The 21499-nt window shown below is 42.0% G+C and overlaps 2 protein-coding genes across 3 annotated transcripts in view; one reads left to right on the top strand and one right to left on the bottom strand.

Annotated features, from left to right (window-relative positions):
* MGLL (monoglyceride lipase) overlaps positions 1–13102 on the bottom strand; it is a 97080-nt gene extending 83978 nt beyond the window's left edge. Inside the window, exons 1-2 of one of the 2 annotated variants that reach the window (XM_057390249.1) lie at positions 13021–13102; positions 12610–12735 (exon numbers count right to left, since the gene is read on the bottom strand). In XM_057390249.1, coding sequence (XP_057246232.1) covers positions 12610–12628 — 19 coding nt within the window. In that variant the 5' untranslated portion in view covers positions 12629–12735; positions 13021–13102. Of the gene's footprint in view, positions 1–12609; positions 12736–12834; positions 12908–13020 lie in introns of those variants that run through there. The other variant, XM_057390248.1, reaches the window with a different exon arrangement.
* KBTBD12 (kelch repeat and BTB domain containing 12) overlaps positions 1–21499 on the top strand; it is a 25523-nt gene that overhangs the window by 1196 nt on the left and 2828 nt on the right. Inside the window, exons 2-4 of the mRNA XM_057390252.1 lie at positions 793–1063; positions 4195–4345; positions 12848–13045. Coding sequence (XP_057246235.1) covers positions 793–1063; positions 4195–4345; positions 12848–13045 — 620 coding nt within the window. The remainder of the gene's footprint in view (positions 1–792; positions 1064–4194; positions 4346–12847; positions 13046–21499) is intronic.

The following is a 21499-nucleotide window of genomic DNA, read 5'->3' as shown; positions in this document are numbered from 1 at the left end:
TTTTTTAGAGGTTTTGACTGCTTTAATCAATTTGCCACGACTTATTTTCATAGCACTAAGTTGTGTACATACAATCAAATCTTGATGCCTCTTCTCCTGAAAGAATGAGGATTTGCTGTTGTGGCATCTCTGTGTAAATGAGCCTTTTTAGATTAATGCATGTGGATTTTRTATTCTCCTTACTCAAATCTCAGCATTTTCCTTGGGTGCTTCTTTTCTAGGTCATTAGCAGGGGGAAATGAGCCAAGTGAATGATCCAATGAGCCCAGTAAGACAGAGAAAACATACTTCTCTGTTGATGTTCATGATAGTGCTTCATAGATTAAAGATAATGATTGATAGCTCTAAAACCTCATTCTGTTTTTACTCATATCTTTTTCAGATGCACATATTTTAAAGAAAACCAGACATTTCCTTGATTAAAGATGAAWTTTTTAAATGGTGACAGCATTTTCAAACGCAGATGCCTGAATTTGAGGAAATAAAAGCATACTGAGGCAGCTGAAGTGGCCTTCCTTGCAGCAGTGTTGAGTTCTCACTGCTTGTGAGATTGAGCAGTACATGTAGAAATAAGAGACTTCTCACCTTAATTAGGGTCAAATATCTTTAAAAGAACACTTAGGATCCTTCCTACTAAAAATGCTTGATCTTGCAAACATTGGGCTCATTTTAATAACTTTTTTTGTGAAGGAGAGAGCTCCTCCTGTCATTGTACAGAGCAAACAGTGAGGATTAAAGTGGGTAACACTTCCAGACAGGCTGATGGAATTACAATTCCGGATTTTCCTACAGATACCACCAGCGAGGGAACCACTTCTGGCACAGCCTGTGCAGCACCCAGCTCCGTGAGCTCTACGCGTTGGGCACTGCCCACAACGACCTCTACATCATAGGAGGGCAAATGAAAGTGAAGAATCAGTATGTGGTGACAAACTGCRTGGAGAAATACTCCCTGGAGCAGGGCAGCTGGAGGAGCACGGCCCCCCTGCCAGTGCCACTGGCCTGCCACGCCGTGGTGACAGTGAAGGACAGGCTGTACGTGCTGGGTGGATGGACACCACAGGTTGAGAATTGTGCCCCTTACTTTGTTTGCTTTGTGCACTAACGAGCTGTGCTGTGTGATTTTACAGCTTCTTGCACGGGAAAAGTACAACAGTGATAGTTGGTTCAGAAGAATAAATTGCGTACATTCCTCTGATTGAACATATTTTGTCAGAAAACCAGACAGGGTGGAGAAGAATAATATCCATCTATGATGTACTCACTGTAAATACCAACTTCAGGAAGGGCAGATTTTATTCATAGAGATGTGCAGAGTGGGCAAGAGTTTAAAATGCATCTCCTTTTTCATTATAGGTTCCAGCCTTTCTATTCCTTATTTACCATCCTCTTAATTTTTCTAGATATCATAAATTATGTTATTTAATCATACAGTGGTCCCTAAGTGTGCCCTGTCTTCAAAAACCGTGTACACAGGTACACTTCAGGGACAGATTTATATATGACATTTAAAGTTCACCTCGATTTCTCAGGAAGCTTCCTTGGTTAACTGARGTTAATTTATTTGATTTTCATTACATTACCTTTTAAATGAAAAGTCAAAGCATTCTCTGGGAAGCAAGGTCCTTTAACCAATCCATTTGTTTGTTTCTGTTGCATTGCTTGGCCATGTAAAGTTTTCACAGGGATTTTCAGCAGGGCCACAGRTACACGTTCAGTAGCACAGAGATTATACAGAACTATGCTACAAGGAAGATGGATGTCAGGGGCAGTGCTTGCTCTCTCCAGTAGCTCCCAATGCAAAAGATCTTTTAAAAGAATCTAGCCCATTTTTATTTATTRCTTGGTGAATTTTAAATTTGAGTACTCAGGAAAAAGCCCCACATTCACTTGAAAATGAAGYGGAGCATCTGTAATCCTCATTGCAATATGTTCAGACTGTCATYACAACTCATCTGTTTCTGTCCTCTTGAAATAAATTACTGTTCAAWGTATTTAAAAGTGAGATGCATTCARCTAACAAGACTTCCACCTCTTTGGATATTTTGAGTGCAGGAGTCCCCAAGGAGACAACAGAAAGATCAGTGTACTTATGATACAGAAACAACTGTGCTAGGGTAGCTCATATTTAAAGAACTAAAGTACGAAAGCACTTAATGTAGAAACAATCTGTCTGTAAAAAAAACTTGAACTGAAAGATATGTCATATAACAAAGATAGATGTTGAAGTCAGACAACCAGCTTTGTTAAGCTTTTTTCCAGAACAGATTGTGAGAAGGAAAAGTGGCTTGGAAGCACACATAAGGAATACTGAGCCAAGAATAATTTAAAAAAAAATACCTAAAGTGGATACCTGCCTACCAGTACTATCAATAACAATGCATGGGAGTCTGAGTTTATATATAAATAGGTTTGAGATGAGCAGATTAACAACAATGGATCAAAACCCACAGCTTTGTGCAATTATGGCGTACCTGAACAGACCAGAATAGATGAGCTAAAGTTCTCCAAAAAGTGCTCTAAGACCAGCACTGCAGAGTGCTGAATCCTGCTGGTACCATCTATCTTCCCCTGTCACATGCAGTGATTTGTGTGTGGGGCTGCAACAGCTGCACTGGGAAAGCAAATGAGYTGGCCAAGCCAGGGGCTGTCCCTGCGTGAGCAGCACTGAATGTTCTGTCAATCCTGAACAAACACTAACAACAGCATTGACAGAGTGCCCTAAATGCACGTGCCCATTACAGGACAGAGATAAATACATGTTCCCTTCCCACTTCAGGCTTTGTAATTGAAACAAGGCAAGACAAAGTCAAGCCAGGACATAAAATGACAGCTTAGGAGGGCAAGGACTCGCTCACAGCAGCGCTGCTCTGCTCTGCGTTGGTCTGCCCTGGGATGCCAGTGCAATTAAAACCCAAAGTGACTCCAGCCTTGGCAACCAGGAGCTGTTAAAACTGAAGAAAGTCTTTGGTGAGGCTGAGAGGAACATTTCAGACCCCTGAGACACAGAGAAGGGCTGCTGCAAGTTGCGTTTTCTGTACATAGAGAGYACAGGGTGCACTCCAAGGGGAATGTTACCATAAAAATGAGGTTGAATGTGAATTTACAGCAWGTCAAGTGGTGCCTTCTCCTAAGCACATGTTTAGTCTGTGCTGAAAATACACAGCTTTCAAATACCCCTCTTTCAGTGAATAAATTAGTGTTTCACACTTACCACAGAGAAAGAACATGCCCCGGGCACTTACAGGGAATAACCAAGGGGCTATATATTTACTTTCTTGTTTGTCTCCTACTATCTTGTTCATGACATTAGTGTTGGAAAGGTCTTTTGGGAAAGAAAAATAACAAGAAAAACAAGGACACATATCACACCATCACAAGCAAGCRAAGTAGTTCTCTCCCTCTCACTCTCTCTATGTGAAAACTTCCATCCCAAAATATTTCAGGATCCTCCCTCCACATCCCACTGCTTATATTCAAGGATGTCGTACCCAGAAAACAGCATCTGAGATCCCTGCATTGTATAAGGCAGGCGGAGAAGGGGGAAGAAGATTAGGGAGAACAAGAGGAGTGGGAGTGAGTATAAAAAGAGTGTTATGGCAGCAAAGACACAGCGAGGGGGTTGGGAGTCTGTTATGAAAACTATTGAAGTTACAGCTGTTGAACAACATTACTGGTTAGGCTGGCTAAATAAACATGTTTATTAGAGCAAGGTATGTATATGTATAGGCCTGAGAAAGGCAGGCAAAGTACCTCGCTGAGACTCAGTATGGTCTGCGTAGCAGTGGGAATAGATTTCAGCTTTTAGCAGGAAAAAGAATGACAGATAGACTGGTTTCCCCTCATTATTAGGACTGTACAGCAGCCTTGTGGACGAAGGTATGTTCTCCCAGAGCTGGGAACCTTAACCCTAACCTTTACCCTCTCYCTAACCCTGAATATATTGTTAGAATCCAAATCCTTGCCTTCATTGCTGCAGGACATAGATGGCCACCCCTTCCTTTCCTTCCAGAGCAGACTCCCAGCCTGCAGCCATGGGTGCTGTTCAGCCCTGGGGACTACAATSCCCTGCAGCTATAATTGATGTGTTTATGCTATTTATCTGCTGTGCTGTCTGCCGTGATTAATTGCCTGCAGGCATGTGGGGAGGGCTCCAAATGTTGCATTATTACATGGCTGTCATATTTCATACAGATGGATCTGCCTGACGAGGAGCCGGATCGATTAAGTAACAGAACGTTTCGCTACGACCCAGGCCAAGACAAATGGATGGAAAGAGCTCCAATGAAGTTCTCCAAGTACCGCTTCAGCACGGCCGTAGTCAACGGGGAGATTTATGTCTTGGGTAAGAGGAAACAGATTTTTAACAGATAGCACCATGACTTTTTCTCCYTTCCAGCAATTTGCCTTTGTGAAATGAAATATCTCACACTTCGTTGCGTACGGTAGGACAAAGCACCTCAGACTAAATGGAGAGTATTTTTCGAAAGATATCTGTTCCTCACAGCATGTCTTCCTTCTGTAATTTATGTAGATTAAATTAAGTGAATGTTTAGTGTTCTGGATTCGTGCAACAAAGATGCTACACTTGTTAAGATACTTTTCTTTTGGGTGTCAGTGTATGTTATTAATAGTAATGAATTTTAGAAGGTGAGTAGTGAAGCTTTACAAGCACCATTCCACAGGTGAGCAGTGAAATGCTAAGGAACATATGCARCATGGTGACAGAATGGCATAGTTTTACAGTTGTGCAAATGAGGTCAACAATCTGCTACCTACCCCAAAATCATTTGTCCCAAAATCCTATTGTAGATAGATACATGCATGGAAAGTTCTTGCAGAAGCAGGAAAAGTGTTTAATCTGGAGGTGGGCTCTGAGTGATTCATGCCCTTCCRTGCTCCCATGGGCAGCTTTAGGCACGAAGAAAGCAGAATTGCATCAGGACCCCAGGACATTTCAATCCCTTCTGCTTCAAACTGTTCCTGCTTACAAGCTGCTCAAAGTGAACACAAAAATACAGTTTTATCAACTTAATACACCTCCTGTATCAGGGTGCTTTGGATTTGTCTGGGTTGTTACATACCAGGGATAAAGCAGTTTGTTCCTGGCACATAATACAGAAAATGCTTGGCAGGAGGTGTATGCAGGAAAGGTGTCTTCGAAGCAGAAGAGGAGAGTGGCTTTAATGCTGCATTTTTCTCCTTTTAGAGCAACTTCTTTCTCTTAAGTGGCTTGAGAGAGGCCCATRGGCACAACCAGGAGGAAGGGTGAAAGAAGCCCATATGGAAAAGAGTTTTGCAAACAGAAAGTCGTGTCATTATTGCCCAAGTTAGTGACAGAGAATGTCAGTGTGCTTTAAATAATGAGARTGTTGGCTGCCCAGGTTCAAAGGCACTTTGAAAATGTGGAGACTTCATGCTCTGTAAAAGGTTAAATATATATAATTATTTATAGTGACACTGATGCTCTCGTGGGGCAGCAGAAGCAGCTGSAATAGCTGGGAAGGGAACAGCAGCATTCATGCGTTTCAGCAAGAAGGGCTCCGAGATCAAGACCTTGAAGGCTGTGATGACACAGAGAGTCAGGGAGCAAAWAAGAGGAGCTGCCTTGGGATGCATGTGATAAAACAAATTGACAGTCTTCTCCACAGCAAGCCTGACAGTGGCACAGGGAAAAGGAGTGGCTAATGGGGGAAACTGCATCCATTTTCTTCTCTTGAAATCGCACAAAGCAAGAAGCACATCTGAGTGCTGATTACAGTAATGAAATGTACAGATTGAACACAGAACACAGACTTACATCTTAAAAGTGCCTGTTTAAGTGGCATTGAGGAAATTTCATGGTCTCACAGACCTCCAGAAGCATTTAGCYAATGTAAAAAAATAAAAAGCCTCAGTTTTGTATGTGTAGCTGCCAGTGCTGCAGTATTCAGGGAGCTGAACYCTAACTTGAATTATTTTTTACATGCTGGCCAATACCAAAAATTCTGAGTGCATGTGAGAGAAGACCTTTGCTAACAATCTGATCTGCACGTGGGTGGTAAGAAGCTTTTGCTCTGTCTCCATCACTTTGCTGGTCCACACACCTTCCCAGGGCAGTCTTTATTTGAGCCTATTCCTAAGGGAATCAATGCATTTAATGTTGAGATTAACAGTTTGCTGCACTGGACCCTTCCCTCTCACTAAATCTATCTAAATCTTCATAAAGGCAGTGTTTGTTCTCACTTTTGGCAGTGCAAATCTGGGGTAATTTCACTGTAATGGACAAACTTGCTTGTGGTTTATACCAAGGTGCAAGTCACAGGTGCCAGCACATTGAGGGACTCCAGAACATAAATGARAAATCACTGCAGAGAAGGTTGATCCTCTCTAATGTCTGTGCTGTATAAATGCAATTTCTATCACAAAGATGAAGCAGAAAGAATTGATGGAATACTAGCTTTGAATAAGGAGCAGTAGCAGACTYTTTGATAGACAAGTGTAATTATTGTTCTCATTCGTGTAGGTGTAAATCTGGAGTAAGTAGTCTGCTGGCGGCAGTTGTGTTGTGTCAGGCTCATTTTATTCTCACCCAGATCAGAATTAGCCTTAGATGCTTAGCCTTTGAAGTGTTAATTTCTGAAAAGTCCTATTGGCACAGCACAGAGTATGCAGTCACTGTCCAAAAACCCTTCCTGGCCTAATTGCCAGCTCCAGCATGTAAAAACCCTAATGACTGAAACGGAATTATTCTAGACTCACACTGATGGAAGGAAAATGAGAGATAGATCAGAGTTTTTGGTCTGAGTAATAGCATTGTTCAAGAACCTGTACCACGTGTCTTAATCAGCAGTCCTGCAACATAATTGTCTGTTTGTTGTGTTCCTAGAGAATCTCATGCTATTTATACACCATACATAATCCTCATAAGTAAATGAACAGCATTTCCTAAGGCTCAAAATCCTTTCTCCTATTCATCTCTTTTCATTGGTCTCAGCTCTTTCTCTCCATATTTTCCCAGGAACATAACTATATTCGTTGGAAAGCCCAAGAAAGAGCAGTATTGTGTTCTTAATGACAGAGGCAATTGAGACACTTTTGGAAGAAAACCAGATGGGAGGGCTCTATTTAAGGTCATGCATTTTAATCTCTCACTTAAAAAAATATCCTTCCCAGCTATTTCTCTGAAAACTTATCACAGCCAACATACAAATTAGGAAAATTTGTCTGAATGAATCGACCTGAATGCCATATTCATTATTTATGTTAAAACACACTCCGTAGAACTACTGTCTCTGAAATACAGGTCACTGGTAAAAAAWGTTGTATCACCATGACAGCTTTAACCATGTGTTGCTGTTATGCTGCATAATTCCTGCTTTATAAATAATAACTAATTGAAAGACTTAAATGAGAAATCCTATTAGGGAAGATTTAGAAACCAAAGAATTTTTGTTTATCCTCCTCAGACTGGCATCCTACCTCTTTCAGCTTGAGGTTTTTTTCCTCTGGGTTCTTGCTGAAAGCTTCTTTTAAAATTTTAAACAGTTAAATGAGGTTCAATTAAATACTGAACATTTTGATCATGAAATACTTATTTGAATATGTACTTTGGGGTCTCTCTGGAAAAGAAAATGTGTGTAGGAGGAGCTGGAAGGAGACATTTTAGCTTTCATGCTTGAGTATTAACTGTGCATTTGAATAACACTTCCTTTTAAAATAAACATGTCTATTTATAAATATGCTTTGGACTTCTGACAAGTAACAGCTTATGGGTCTGATTGTGAGCTTTTATACCTGTGCAACAGCCTCCAGAGTGCCCATGTACAGGGAGGAACAAAAACAGGCAAAAGAATTGGTCTGATAGATGAGATTGGAACTGCTTTCTACACACTCGAGAATTATCAAAGGAAATGAGAAAAAGGCATTTCATGAGGAAAGAAGGAGCTGAATCTGAAACATTGGCCACGCTTAGGACACGGTTTTTTTTTCAGCCCTACTTCTAATCAGTCTTTTACCCTCATGTCTTCTACAAGCTGCATTACCTCATCTGCTGTGCTCTGGGCTAGTCAAGGATGACAGTGCTCCTCGGTTTCATCCTTGGAAGTGCCTGTCAGAGCTGGTTTAWGGCTCCCTCACTTCTGTGAGAAACCAGCCCTGCTCAGCAGAGTGAGAGAGAGATGTAACTGCTGTAACTGCCGCTAATGAAGGGAAACGTTACATARGAGATTAGCACTATTAAATCCATTGTGCATTCCAGAGATCAGTTTAATAATGAATTACTTYACGGGAGACAAACCTTGGATTTCATTTGCTTGTTGAAGAGTTACTCTTTCTTTTTTTTTACCCATTTCCCAGGTTCCTTTGATAAAAATTCAAAGAGGGACTAGTAAGAGTGCACACTGCTTGGTTTTGTGATCTGAAAACTCAGTTATAGGATAAAAAATAACACTATCAGCACCCTGAGGGCACAAATAGATTTTGATCAYCCTGAGCAGCATCACCTGGGGCCTCCACCCACCCGTTTTACCCATAGGTCCAGGAGCATCATTTAAACACAGGACTGAGGAAGGTTGGTATTCTGGTGTATATATATATATATATGTAAGAATATGTGTGTGTGTATATATATATATACATATACATACATATACATACACACACACACACACACACACACACACACACACACACCAGGATACCAGAATATATATATTATATATATATATATGTAAGAATAGCTGCTGGTCAGACTTCCTGCAATTTCCCCTCTCTGGTTCTGCAGAGCTGTGCTCTCATGGTGAGTTCATCACCTGGCTCAACTTCCCTTTTGGAAGCAGCTCTGTCTTGTTCCCTGGTACACTGCCCTGTGTGAGAGCCTGTAGTGCACATCTGATTTCAGGTGTCTGTTGGTGGGAAAACCAAATTACGTGGTATGAAATCTGGTGGTCAGTCTCAAAGCAGCACAGTTCTATCTGGACCCCCAGCCACCTTGTAGAGGTTATTTTGTTCAATCACCCTGTCTACACAATGAGCAGTCTGTACTGGGGTCTGTGTGGTTTTCCTGGAGGAAAATAAATTGTCCTTGTTGGAATTGGGTGGCAAATTTAATTCCGTAAAAGCTCAGTGTGGATGAAACTTAGAAATGCAATTGCTCTGTGCCAGTGCCTGCTTTGTATCAGTGACATGGGTGAAGTCAGTGGGTGCTGGAATAGGGTGCCCTATTTCTTGTATCCCAACTGCATGTCAGGCTCTTTCCTATAGAAATATTCAGCGATATCTGAAGCAGTTTTTGCCTGTGCACCTGCTGAACTAATTATTACCAGGGACTCTTTACCACTTCACTGTTKTTTGCAGACCCTTCACCCTCAAGCACTGGAAGGCTGTGCTGTTTTTAGGGCTGCTGGGGCTCAAATTGCATTTGGTCTTCTCAAATGAGCTTTGGGGTAAGGGAGAGGCTGCTGAGCCCAGCCCAAGCTGGGTGCTSTGCCTTCAGCCAGCTCTGAGCAGTGTGTGGGTACAGCACAGAACTGTGCCTCCCTGACATGCTGAAGATGTGCTGATCAAATCACCTGCCCTGCCTTCTCATCTGGCATCAAAACCTCATCTGCTTTATCCTGACTCCTTAATAAAGATCATGTATGTTATTTATATATTTATTTTACCAATGGAGCATCATGTTAAATTTAARATCTATTAGAACCACTGCTTAGAGAGTGCCTGTGAAAGTTTGCTTGATTGCAGACCCATCTAAGTGTGATATGGAAAGTTCTCAAGCATTTATGAGTTGGGCAACATAAAGGTGGCTTCACTGGATTTTTTTCTCAACTACTTCATCTGGAAACACAGCAAAGCARTGCTCAGAGTCCGATGTCCTCTGTTCCTTTGTTAGCAATGTTTCAGTGTTAACACTGCTTTAAGAGAGGAGGTTGAAGTTTGTGATTTCTTGTTTTCCTGAATGCTCTTTTCTTAAGCTTGAAAATTAAATTTTACTCCCCTCTGATTTTTCCGTCTTCCCTTCTGTTTGCTGAGAACTTAGTTTTGCCCTTGTAAATTGAATATGAAATTGGATTTAGCTGAAATAGCTGTGAATGGTTTAAATAAAATGGACATTTTTTGTACCTTCAGGACTATCGCTGATGGTAACAGGATTAAAGAAGGTTAAATGTAAGTTGCTTAAACCATCCAATAAAGGTTTAACAAATGCTTGACAATATGAAGTAACTCTGAAATTTTTGATAAGATGCTCCAATAGGTCCTGGAAAACTACTTTTGTAATAACTGTACAGGGAAAATGTTTGGTGGTAGATTGCCTGGACTGGCATCTGAATGTTTTCGTTGATAGATAATGGTTGTGAAGTTTTTCCACAAAAAGTTACTGACTCTGCTGTCAGTTTTGCACCTGATTATTTGTGCTCTTTCTGAGTTACCTTGCCTCACAGTTACWTAATTTAGAAAATGACAATAAAAACACTGTAAGACATAAACAGCTGTTATGCTTCTGGAAAAGTTCAGGGCCATTTTGTTCACCTCCCCATCTCTGTTTGAAATATGGAGGCAATCAGCAAAGTTGTTGKTTTCTGACATGCTGCATGCATTTCCTAACTGGTACAGTTTAATCCTCTGATTGAACAAGGACCTCTTTCATTTTTCAGATGAAGACTTTTCTTTTGGGTGAGYGCATATTCTTCAGTGGGGTACAGTAACACCTGGGCTAATTTRAAAAAACCTGGCTTGATAACCAGCAGCTATCTCTCTTTGGCACCACAAGCTGTATTTTAAAAGGGTCAGTTTAGTCTGTAGGGAGTTTAAATATTATTGGTTATCAGCTAGAACTGCCTTGATAAACTCTGTGCACTCTGTGGACTGTACATAAACCGGAGGCAAATTATCCTGCATGCTGTACTCTGGGAATCTGCCAGTGGAAGCTGTGCAATCAGAAAGGCTGTGAGATGAGCAATCAGTTAAATGGCCTTATGAGTTAAAAATCTGATCAGCTCTTCAAACTTTTCTTGATAAATTTAGGGGTAATGTCCTGCCCTAAGAGTGGCACCTCTTTAATTAGGCATTAAGGAGTAGTGGGAAAGACTGCATGGGAGAGGATAATGCTTCTGGCATAAAGAATAATGCAATAAGTAAATGTCTGAATTCTGAAATACCCCATGGAATAGCTCAGTCAGACTCCATCATGAGAAAGGCTCAGCAGGGTGATGCTTCCCTTTTAGACATGGAAACAATTAGCAAAACTCCATGTCCACAGTTAATCCCYACCTCAGCTCTCTTAGGTGAATCAAACCTCAAAGRAGGARCYCRTAAGAGCAAATTCTGTTTTAGTTGAGGGTGTTAAGGTAATACTGAACACATTYGGATACCAGCATGGTTTAAGCACAYCCTAAGGGGTACCTAATACAAACYGTTAGGACYTTGTTGGTAGGTAAAATATGCTGTGCTGGAAAAGGAGCTGAAAACCAAACTCAGGAAAGGTTTTCAAATTCAAATATTGAAAGAAAACAAACACTGTTAACTTCAGCCAGAGAAAAACTTCCTGCTGATGATAATGGCCACTGAATTTTATTCTAGTTTTGCTGCTCTAATGCAGATTTAACTGGTTTTATCCTTGCCTGACTCTAAAATACAGATTAAGAATACAGTGCTGTCAAATTTGGAACATTGTGGTTCCCAATTTATAGGTAGCTGCCTCTTGCAAACACTTTGAGAATGCACAAAAGATTTTAAAAACAACACAGTCCATTTTAAGAGCCAGATGGAGAATCATATGCAAGTAAAACTTGGAGCATTAGGGGCTCATTTCTCTGACAGACCATCTTAACAGCACTAGGGGCAATAKATTTTAAAAGCAGCTGAACCAGCCTTGTGCAGGTTGCACTTGCAGTCCTTTCCCTTCGTGTATGCAAGGGTATAATTACATGCTTACAACACATTTTGGATTCACACAAATGAGCAGCCCTGCAAGTGTATCTGGAATGCCAGCCTTCATGTGGAAATGGCTCACATATTGCAGTCATTTTATGTTTAAAAGTGGTCACAAACCCACACATGCACAAAAGACAGCCATCAGTGCTCATTACAGGGTATTGTGTCCATTGGCACAGATGGAAAACCTGCTCGGGGACGTCAGCATATTAATTCCTGAGAAGCAAAGGCTGTGAATCCAAAATCTGGATTTGGTYGCTGGAAGGGATTTGGAAAGGCAGTGTTTGCAAAGTGCTCTCAGGGAACAGTGTTTCCAGGGTGCATGGGGATCTCAGGTGTGCCTGCAGCCTGTCCCAGCGAAAGAAAGCTGGGATGTTTTYCAATCCTGCACACCCACTTCAAGCACCCCAATTAACCATCCAACAGTAGGACTTGTTAATAACTCAGCTGGCACCTCTGTGTGTTGGATGGGTTTGTTCCTGGAAGGTGATTTGCCTTAAGAGATAGRTGTCATATTTCTCTTTTATTGAAAAAAACTAACCAACAAATGCAAATGATTGTTGCTCAGCATGCATGAGGGTCAAATCCAACAATGGTATTTGAAAAATAGGTTTTGATCCATTGCAATTTGTCAGGCAAATAGAACAAGTAATTATGACAATTTCTACCACATGGGAAGAAAACAAAACAAAATACCTTTATGTTTTGAAGACATTCTGCTTGTCCTTCCTTTGATACGAGACTTCAGAAAGGATCTTGCTTTGGTGTCTGTAGATAACTTGCAGTAGCTTCTGCTTTGGGTTCTCTCTCAAACTTCTGAAGCTGCAAAGAGGAAAGAGTGGGAGATGAGAACACACAAGCAGAAAATGCAGCCAGCAGTGTATTTYTCAACTGAATGTGGGATTGCTACGTTTGACCTACGTATCTTTTGCAGGAGGAATTGGGTGCCTTGGTTATGACAGAGGACAGACACGGAAATGCCTCGATGCAGTGGAGATTTACAACCCCGATGGAGATTTTTGGAGGGATGGACCCCCTATGCCTTCTCCCCTCCTCTCCTTAAGGACAAACTCTACCAGCGCAGGCTCRGTGGAAGGGAAGCTGTACCTCTGTGGAGGATTTCATGGAGCAGGTACTGAAATGAGTCCAACATTCCCTGTGCTGTTAAAATGGGTTTCACTGGACACAGACTGACCTGATGGRTSATCARCCCTATCAGGTGGCACTGGCATGCYCTGGAACCACAGAGCTGATTCTGCCCTTTGGACTGCCAGCTCCTAATGTCAATAGGAATTGTGTTCTATTTGATCTTTGCTTTTTTGCCTTAACAAAACATGAAAATTTCAGGATGTTTCTGATCTGTGCTAAACCTGTCCAAATCCAAAACCTCAGCAGAATTATTCTGGATTTACATTCAGAGTTACAAAAATCAGGAGCTTAGTGTTTTATGGGCATTAGAGAAGTTGGGCATATTTGTTGAAGATTAAGGCCCTGTCCATCAGTCTTTGGCCACGTTATCTCACTCTGCCTATTTACTTGCATGCTTTTTGTAATCAGTGCTGAAAATCCTTGTCTACTTATTGAGCACCCTGAGCAGAGAACTGAGATACAGAGAGACTAAACTTCCAGATCTGGTGATTTCAAATAATCCTAGCCCTGTGGACACCTTTCTTCTTTTAAGTCTTCTTCCTTCCAACTTTGCTTAGCTCTATCTGGATGACCAGTGCATATAACCAATATTTTTTTTTCATTATAAATGCAAAGGATTGCAAAACAAGCACACTTAAATGATTCTTCTACATGCAGCTGCTCCTCCAAATTCCTTTCTAGGAGAAAGCAATAGCACAGATAGCAATAGCAGTTATATTCACTGCTAATAAATGTCATGTCAGACCAGGAATGGTCCCATGGTATCACTGGGAGATAAGTCTTTTGCAATACACTTTTACTTGTATGACAACCTCTAAACTGAAAGCTCCTGTTATTTTRGAATGATGGTTTTCATCAGCTAGATCACAGCTTGCCTTCTGCCTTCATTTGCTGCTGTCTGAGGAAGCTGCCTCCTGAAAACCATTGTTTGGCAGTTCTCTAGCAGGCATGTTCTCATGTCATCTCTGATGGAAGTTCTGTGACCTCAGAGCAATTAYGGTTATGACAAATCACTGTGTTTCCATAGCAAACCCTGTGCCATCCTAGTTGTCTTTTTCTCAGCAATATTATGAAAGAGCCTAAAGGTAGTGGGTAAAAATTTCAAAAGGCCAATCATGGGAAGTGCTTGAGTCACCATCCCTGGAGGGATATAAAAGATGTGTAGATGTGGAACTCGGGTACATGGTTTAGTGGTGGGCTTGGCAGTGCGGGGTTAATGGTTGGACTGGATGATCTTAAAGGTCTTTTCCAYCCTAAACAATTTGATGACTCTGTGATCATTAGCAYTGACAAATGAAGCAATTTTGTTCAAGATGACTAACAGATTAAAATGAGGTTTTCTGACTAGGGTAGCTTCAGAGCCATAAAAACACTTTCTGTACAATACCACCACTTTCTGTCACTGAGTCATGTATAAAGAGTGGTTGTTCTGGGAGAGGTTGAAAGTCCTCCTGTGGATTTCAAGAAGGCCATCTTTTGTGTGTTTGTATAATGCCAGCTCAATGGGGTCCTGATTCCTCCTTCTACTACTGCAATCCATATAATTATGTATGCAGCTCCTCTGCACTAATAGTATTGTTTAGATTGGAAAACAAGAAGTCAAGGYTAGAAAATGCCAGTTTTGCAGTTACCTGTGCAACCTGAATTCTGACCCCCTATGTGTGCATTCTCTATTCTAGTAAAGTAGTGTGGGATTGTGTTGTTAGACATTGCCATGGTGTCTATTAACAAGGGAGCCAAAATCAGAGTTTCACTGTCAAATGAAGTGTAACAACATATTTTAGAAGTTGAGAGGAACCTGTGCCTTAAAGACAGGCTTCTTAATGTGACTTTMAAGTTACTGTAGGGAAAGGGCTTTCTAAAAGGTCACAATAACAGCCTCTAGTTACCACATCTCTGTGCTGGGAAGGGCTCCTGCCTGCTGAACTCTTTGGGGATGAAGGAAGGAGTGGGACAGGGTTTTCACTGTCACATGGARCTTGGAGAGGGTGACTTGACTCTGCACTTTCACAATTACAGCTGCTCAGCAGCTTCAAGGTACAGAACAGCATGTGCTGCTGCTGCTTTAGTAGCAGATAGGGTTATTTTAGAATGTGTTTGTTTGGTTTTAGTCTTTTGGGCTTCTTGGCATGGCACTTTGGTTTTTGTGAGGGATGCGACTGAAAGAGGATATTCCARTTTTACAAAACATTGTAATTTAGTTTCGTCCAAGTGGAGTTCTTGGAACAAGCTGGAAGCACAGCTGTAGTCTTTGGGTTTTCTGCCTGCTGAACGCCAAATGGCTGCTGTGAACATTCAAGAGTAAGCACTTCAGAGAAATAAAAAAACAAAATTAGCCAAAATCACTGCTGCAATGGATAGTCTCAGCCTATGCGGCTGAAATTAACCCCTTCTAGGGTATAGATCTGTTCCAAACTCCTTAGCCTTCTCTTGGCTTTGCAGTTGCTTGAACCTGCCCTTGATTCAGGAGAAAGTTGACCTATTAAAGATATGGTTGCRTGTTAATTTTTTACTAGTATCTGTCATGCTCTGTATGCCTTCCTGCATGCCTATAGACCTAAAAGGATCATTAGAACCCAGAGATGCTGTAGCCAAAGCTGAAAAGCAGCTGTCAAGTGCTTGAAGGGCCCTTAATCTGGCTGAACGGGTGAGTACTGCTCAGCTACAATCTTTTCTGAGTCCCATATGACAGTGGAAGTTTTGTGATGGCAGCATTCCCATTCCAWATGTATTGCCTGTCACAAGTCCTTATCTGCCTGAAGGGAGGACAAGTGGTGCAGCCCTAACATCAKCCCCGGGGGCAGAGGAAGGAAAACTGCAGCTACTCCAGAGGGAAGTCAGCTTGGCCAGCTGACAGCAGCAATAGGAGCCTTTCTAAAGGATGAGTGAATTCCAAAGTGTGTTCAAGCTTCCTCTGAGCTGCAAGGAATATTTTTTCAAAGTTGAGATATGTTGGTAAATATTGTAAAGCTTCCCCTGTTGAGGCTTCCTCAAGTCAGAAGCTTGTTCAAAGCCTGGCCATGGAAGAGGAAAGGGGATTAATTCAGCTGAAGCTGAGACACTTCTGTGCAGTGCCTACACGAAGACCTTGGTAACCCCAAGCTCCCTGCAGCAGATGGAGAACCACAGACACTTCAGAGGGAGATTCAGATCTTTGGTGCTTTAGATCTGCTCTAAAAGAGCAGAAAGAAATTCAGAACCCCGAGGAGCTCTCCTGTCTTTTAAAGCTTCATGTTTTAATCAGGATGAGGGACTCTAGCCAGGCTTACCTWGGGCAAACACATCAGGAATGTGGTAGCTATGATTTGATGAGAGACCTCTGTCTTGTACCACTAACTGATAAATGTTGTATGTTCTTACAGTCACAAGTATCAAAAAAACCCACTTCTTSTTTTGAACCTGTTTCCTCCTTAGCAAGATTTGCAAAACTTCATCTGTTGGCCAGTAGTTTATATAAATTAACTAATTTTCTACTAAAACTATTRTGGCAAACAGGAGCCATGTTGTTGTCTCAGCTCCAGCTCATGAAGCCTTGTGTCATGGGTGTTTTCATTTTCCAGCAATGTTGTAGCATTTATTGAGATAATCAGACATATTTCAAAAGTTGGATTTTTTTCCATTAGTTTATGTTCTGCACAGAGTGAAAACATTACCCCAGTATGAATACTCAGCAGGGCTCAGTGTGCAATAGCCAKCCAGATTTCTGCTAAAATCCTGCCACATTTCCTGCTGTAACTGTGGATTTTAAACCAGCCTTTGCAGCCTGACTGTGCAGWATTCTTGTTGACATGTTTTGTTCCCTTTGCATTGAACTCAAACCTGTCACCTGCACAGGCTGACAGCTCTGCCATTAGCCAGTGCCCAGCAGAAGCAGCCTCATTAGCAGGGCTCCCTGATGGAGGAGGGAGCAGCTCTTCAGGTATGCAGGATTACCCTTATAAAATGCCTGCCAGATCAGGTTCCCTTTCTTTTTGACTGCTTCTGAGCATTATAAACATTTTTTTTCTGGTTAAAGTAAAGAAAGCAAGGGTGTGTGGCTGTTTGTTGGGACCATGTCACCTGCTGTCACTGTCACTTGTAGCCTGTGTCTCGGGGCTGGGGATTGTAGCTTTAGTTTCAGGATATAGATATTGGTTCAGGTGCCTGTTTCATAGATTTGAACTAAGAAATTGAAATACAGAGTTGATTTTTTTTTTTAAACTCAAGACATCCGGGCTGTATCAGCTTTAGTGTGGCCAGCAGGATCAGGGCAGTGACTGTGCCCCTGTACTGGGCACTGGTGATGTCACGTCCTAAATCCTGGGTTCAATTTTGGGCCCCTCACTACACAAAAGACACACATTGAGGGGCTGGAGTGTGTCCAGAGGAGGGCAGCGGAGCTGGGGAAGGGGCTGGAGCACAAATCTGGTGAGGAATAGCTGAGGAAGCTCGGGGTGTTTAGCCTGGAGAAAAGGAGGCTCAGGCCTCATTGCCCCACAACACCTAAAAGGAGATTGTACCAGGTGGAGGTTGGGCTCTTCTTCCAGGTAACAAGTGACGAGAGGAAATGACCTCTTGTGCCTGTAAAGGGTAAGATTAGATGTTAAGGAAAATTCCTTCACCAAAAGCACTGTCAAGCACTGGAATGGGCTGCTGAGGTCAGTGGTGGAATCACCATCCCTGGAGGTGTTTAAAAACCGTGCAATTGTGGCATTAAGGGACATGGGTTAGTGGTACCTTGGCAGTGCTGGGTTAATGGTTGGATTTGCTGATCCTAAAGGCCTTTTCCAACCTAAATGATTCTATGGTATTAATCAAAATGCCATCTTTGCTGTGATACTGTCACCCATGTGACATCAGCTGATGTGCAAAGTACAGGTACAACCACCTCAGGCAAATTAAGAAATGTTTAAAAGATCTGCTCTTAGCAGCACATATCCCCTAAGAGGTCTCATAATTTCATCAGGCAATGGGGCTTGATGTGAAACTGTCTTTCTCTGAGCTGGCAGTTCTGCCATCTCTCTCCTGTGTAGCTTAGAGCACAGGAGGTGAATGTGCTGCTTCCCCACCATGCACGTTGAAAATCTCTGTGTTTARCCTTGGGTGGGACCAGAACTGCTCAACCCAGTTTTGTTATTTACTTACTGATATCAAGCAGAAATTAATTTTTCACTTAAGTWGTGTTACAGCCAGAAGAAGAGGAAMGGGAAGAAGTAWMTATGAACTGGACATGCAAAAATCTGAATTATTTTGTGCTTGCAACTGTTACACAGGATAGGTGACAGTGATACAGAGTCCAACTACCTGGGTTAATCCTGATTCTTAAAAAACCAATCTACCATGGATTAATTTTCTAGCCAGTTCTTCCTCATTTACATAAACTGCAATCCATGCACTGGAATAGAAGCAGCTCTGCTTGCAGCAGGGCAGAACTGTGTAGTAATTTATGTATTCCAGCTGAGCTAATGAGTTTTTMTCTCCACACTGTCCACTCCTAACAATGGACTAGCTTAACAGTTATTTATTTTGACTAATCTCCCATAAAAGTTGTTCCCYTTAGTCTCCTCCATTATGTAATTTAGATGGAGAATCATTCTAGTGCTTCTTTTTTATTATAGTGGTTATGGAACATTACTGGAATTAAATATAGACATATTAAGAAGTCTGGCACAGTAAATACTGCACTTGTGAAGCTTGGGGGTTGAGAGATGGGAACAAAACCTGTTTCTCCAGCACCTTCCCATGTTCCCAGCTAAATAAAGCAGAGGTTCAAACCCCGGGCTGCTTTTCTGCAGCACTGTTTGTTTCCCTCYGTTAAAATTTACTGGGCATAGATGAATAATTAAAGTCCTCCTGCCCACAGTTGTTKCCATTTGAATAAATATTCCTACCAATGGAAAGGATTCAGGGCCCCTGTATTTTGCTCAGCACAGAACTCTGCCCAGGGCTGCAGCACTGCCATGGTTCTGCAGCCCACGAGCTGTGTCCACCCCAAAAAAAACRCTGCTTGACCTTTTGCTGAATTCTCACCCAGCACCAGCGTGAGCTGCTGGCACTGGGAGAGACCTCTGCCTGCCCAGGGAGGGCTGCCCATCTTCCCTGCTCATTAGCTGGAAATGTGCTGYCGTAAATGAGGCCAAATCAGGTCAGGGGAATTGCTGGGCAGCAGCACCTGCTCATTGCACATCTAAATTTGACCCACTCACTCTCTGGAAGCATGGTATTAGCAATTCAGTCCTGCTTCTCACTAAGGCTCATTTATTGTTTATAAAGGGTTAATGAATGATTAATAGATATTTTAATGCATTTTAATTAATTGCTGAAGAGGTCAATAGGTTGTTTAGAAACATGGCTTGTAGCCATGTATGACATCTTCTATTGTGTTCATAACTGCCTGTCATGCATACAGTCTAAAGATGTTTTATATCTTCTATAAATAATGTATGAACCTATTGTAAGGCATTTAGAAACAGTATTTCAGGAAGGGCTGAGCCTAGCCGTTCTTACTCTGATTTGCAGTTTTTACTCTACGAGTTCATATTGCACTGACCTCACTSCCCCTGTAACCTGTGATCCTGCTGTCACCTGCTTGTAAGATTGTGCCTGAAAGAGGCCTTGCCCWTGAAGAGCAAGCAAAATCTGGAAAGATTTTAAAAGCTTCAGTAGCTGGATCARTCCCAAGGATAACAGTTGAAGCAASTGAATTCMAAGTTCCCTTCTGTAGACTGGCCTATTCTTTACATATATTTTTAATATTTTAGTATCCATTGATCTGTGAGTGAATGGCTGGATCATGAAAAGATGGTCCTGAAGAATTACACAGCAGATCAGGAGGAGAGAGGACCTGTATATGAGAATGAATATCTTACCTTACTCTGTGCAGGTGCTCTGAAAACCGAAAGCTGCCACAGTGGTAAATTCAAGCCCCAACCTTCCTCCCAGCTTTGGTTGTGTCTGCTGGGAYACACTGCCTTGGTACTTCACCTTATGGAGGCTGGCCAGCATGTTAAACRGCCAAGCCAAGTTCCCTCTCTCTGGTGTGTATTCTCTGCCCACAGGCACGGATGATGGATGTCCCTGACCCCACGAGGTGCTGGCTGTGTCACGCCAGCGAGGCTGTGGAGTTAGGGAGCAGCTCACACGCATWAATGAGATTGAAGGCCACAGACTTGATGAACTTCTTCTTTTTCCTACTGTAGATGAGCAGCCAGGACATCTGGTGGTAATGATCTAAATGCACTTCTGTCCCATTGCAGCACTAACGTGAATTCCCAGGTCACCAAACTCTGCATCGTGTAATTATGAAAGCAGCTATTAGTGGCGAGGAAGATAAGTAGCTGARGCTAGTCCCATATGTTTGAAATCATTCTCTGGGACAGATAATGGCATGAAAAAATAGGTACAAACCAGCAGTGAAGGCTGAACTGCTTCAAGGCAGCTCTGGGATGGCTGTTTGGTGTCAAGGACTGAGGAAACAAGTGAAAGAAACACCTGAGTAAATATTTCAAGGACTGCTGAATTGGCAAGCATTTTGTGTGCTTTATGCCACGGCAAGAGCAGAGCAGACGGCAACTTAACTGCTACAGGTTTGGTGGTTTGGKTTTKTTTTTTAATATGTAAGTTGATTCATGGCAAAAGAATATAGAGCATATTAGGAACCTTCAAACTGGAAAGGACAAAATGTTGTGACAGCCTGAGAACCAACATCAGGAGGAGCTCAGGCAAGTGGCCAGCGTGAARATGTCCCAGGGCACAGAGCTCAAGGGCAGATGTGGCACTGAGACTKCACCCAGCACATCAGGTAGCCCTGCTCTGGATAAAGTTGCTGAGGTGCTGCTGGCCATCTACCTGTGTGTCAGGGTGGCTCTGTCACTGCTGGAAGTGAGCTTGTCCCAAAGTTCTTGGGGTATCTTCGTTCTGCACTGATGCAGGGGCATCGTGACTCGTGACTTGGCACAGGCTCAGTGTCTCCACAGCTCATTCCTAATCTGGAGCAAACATCCCATCGGATGTAAATGGGCTTCTGGAAGAAACAAAATATCAACCACATTTCAGCAAACTTGCCATAGATTTAACTCCAGTGAATGGAAATTCAGAACAATTTATTTTTTTTTKGTTCAATCCTCTAGACACTGAGCAGGCTACAGCAGAGTGAATTTATTTATCTTGGCTTACAAACACAATAGCTGCATGGTTAATAGTCCTGGATGAGCTATGGATTTTCTACCTGCTAAGCATTGCTTAATTCTTCTACATCTGCCTCCCTTTAGCCCTCCCAACTCAAAACCTAATTATTGTGCCTGATTTTTTGGTTACAAATAAGAAAGAGAAAGAAAGGTAAAAAAAAAAGAGCAGCAGTGGTAAGAAATACTGTTGTCATATGGAAAGTTTTCCTTCCTTCCCAGCCTCCAAATCACAAATGGAATGTGGTAAAAAAAAAAAAAAAAAGAATGTGGTT

The sequence above is a fragment of the Malurus melanocephalus genome, unplaced genomic scaffold (genome assembly GCF_030028575.1).
Source record: "Malurus melanocephalus ecotype Western Australia unplaced genomic scaffold, MMel_1.1 scaffold_24, whole genome shotgun sequence".
In the NCBI taxonomy this organism is placed as follows: Eukaryota; Metazoa; Chordata; class Aves; order Passeriformes; family Maluridae; genus Malurus; species Malurus melanocephalus.
This window is presented reverse-complemented; position numbering and strand designations above follow the sequence as displayed.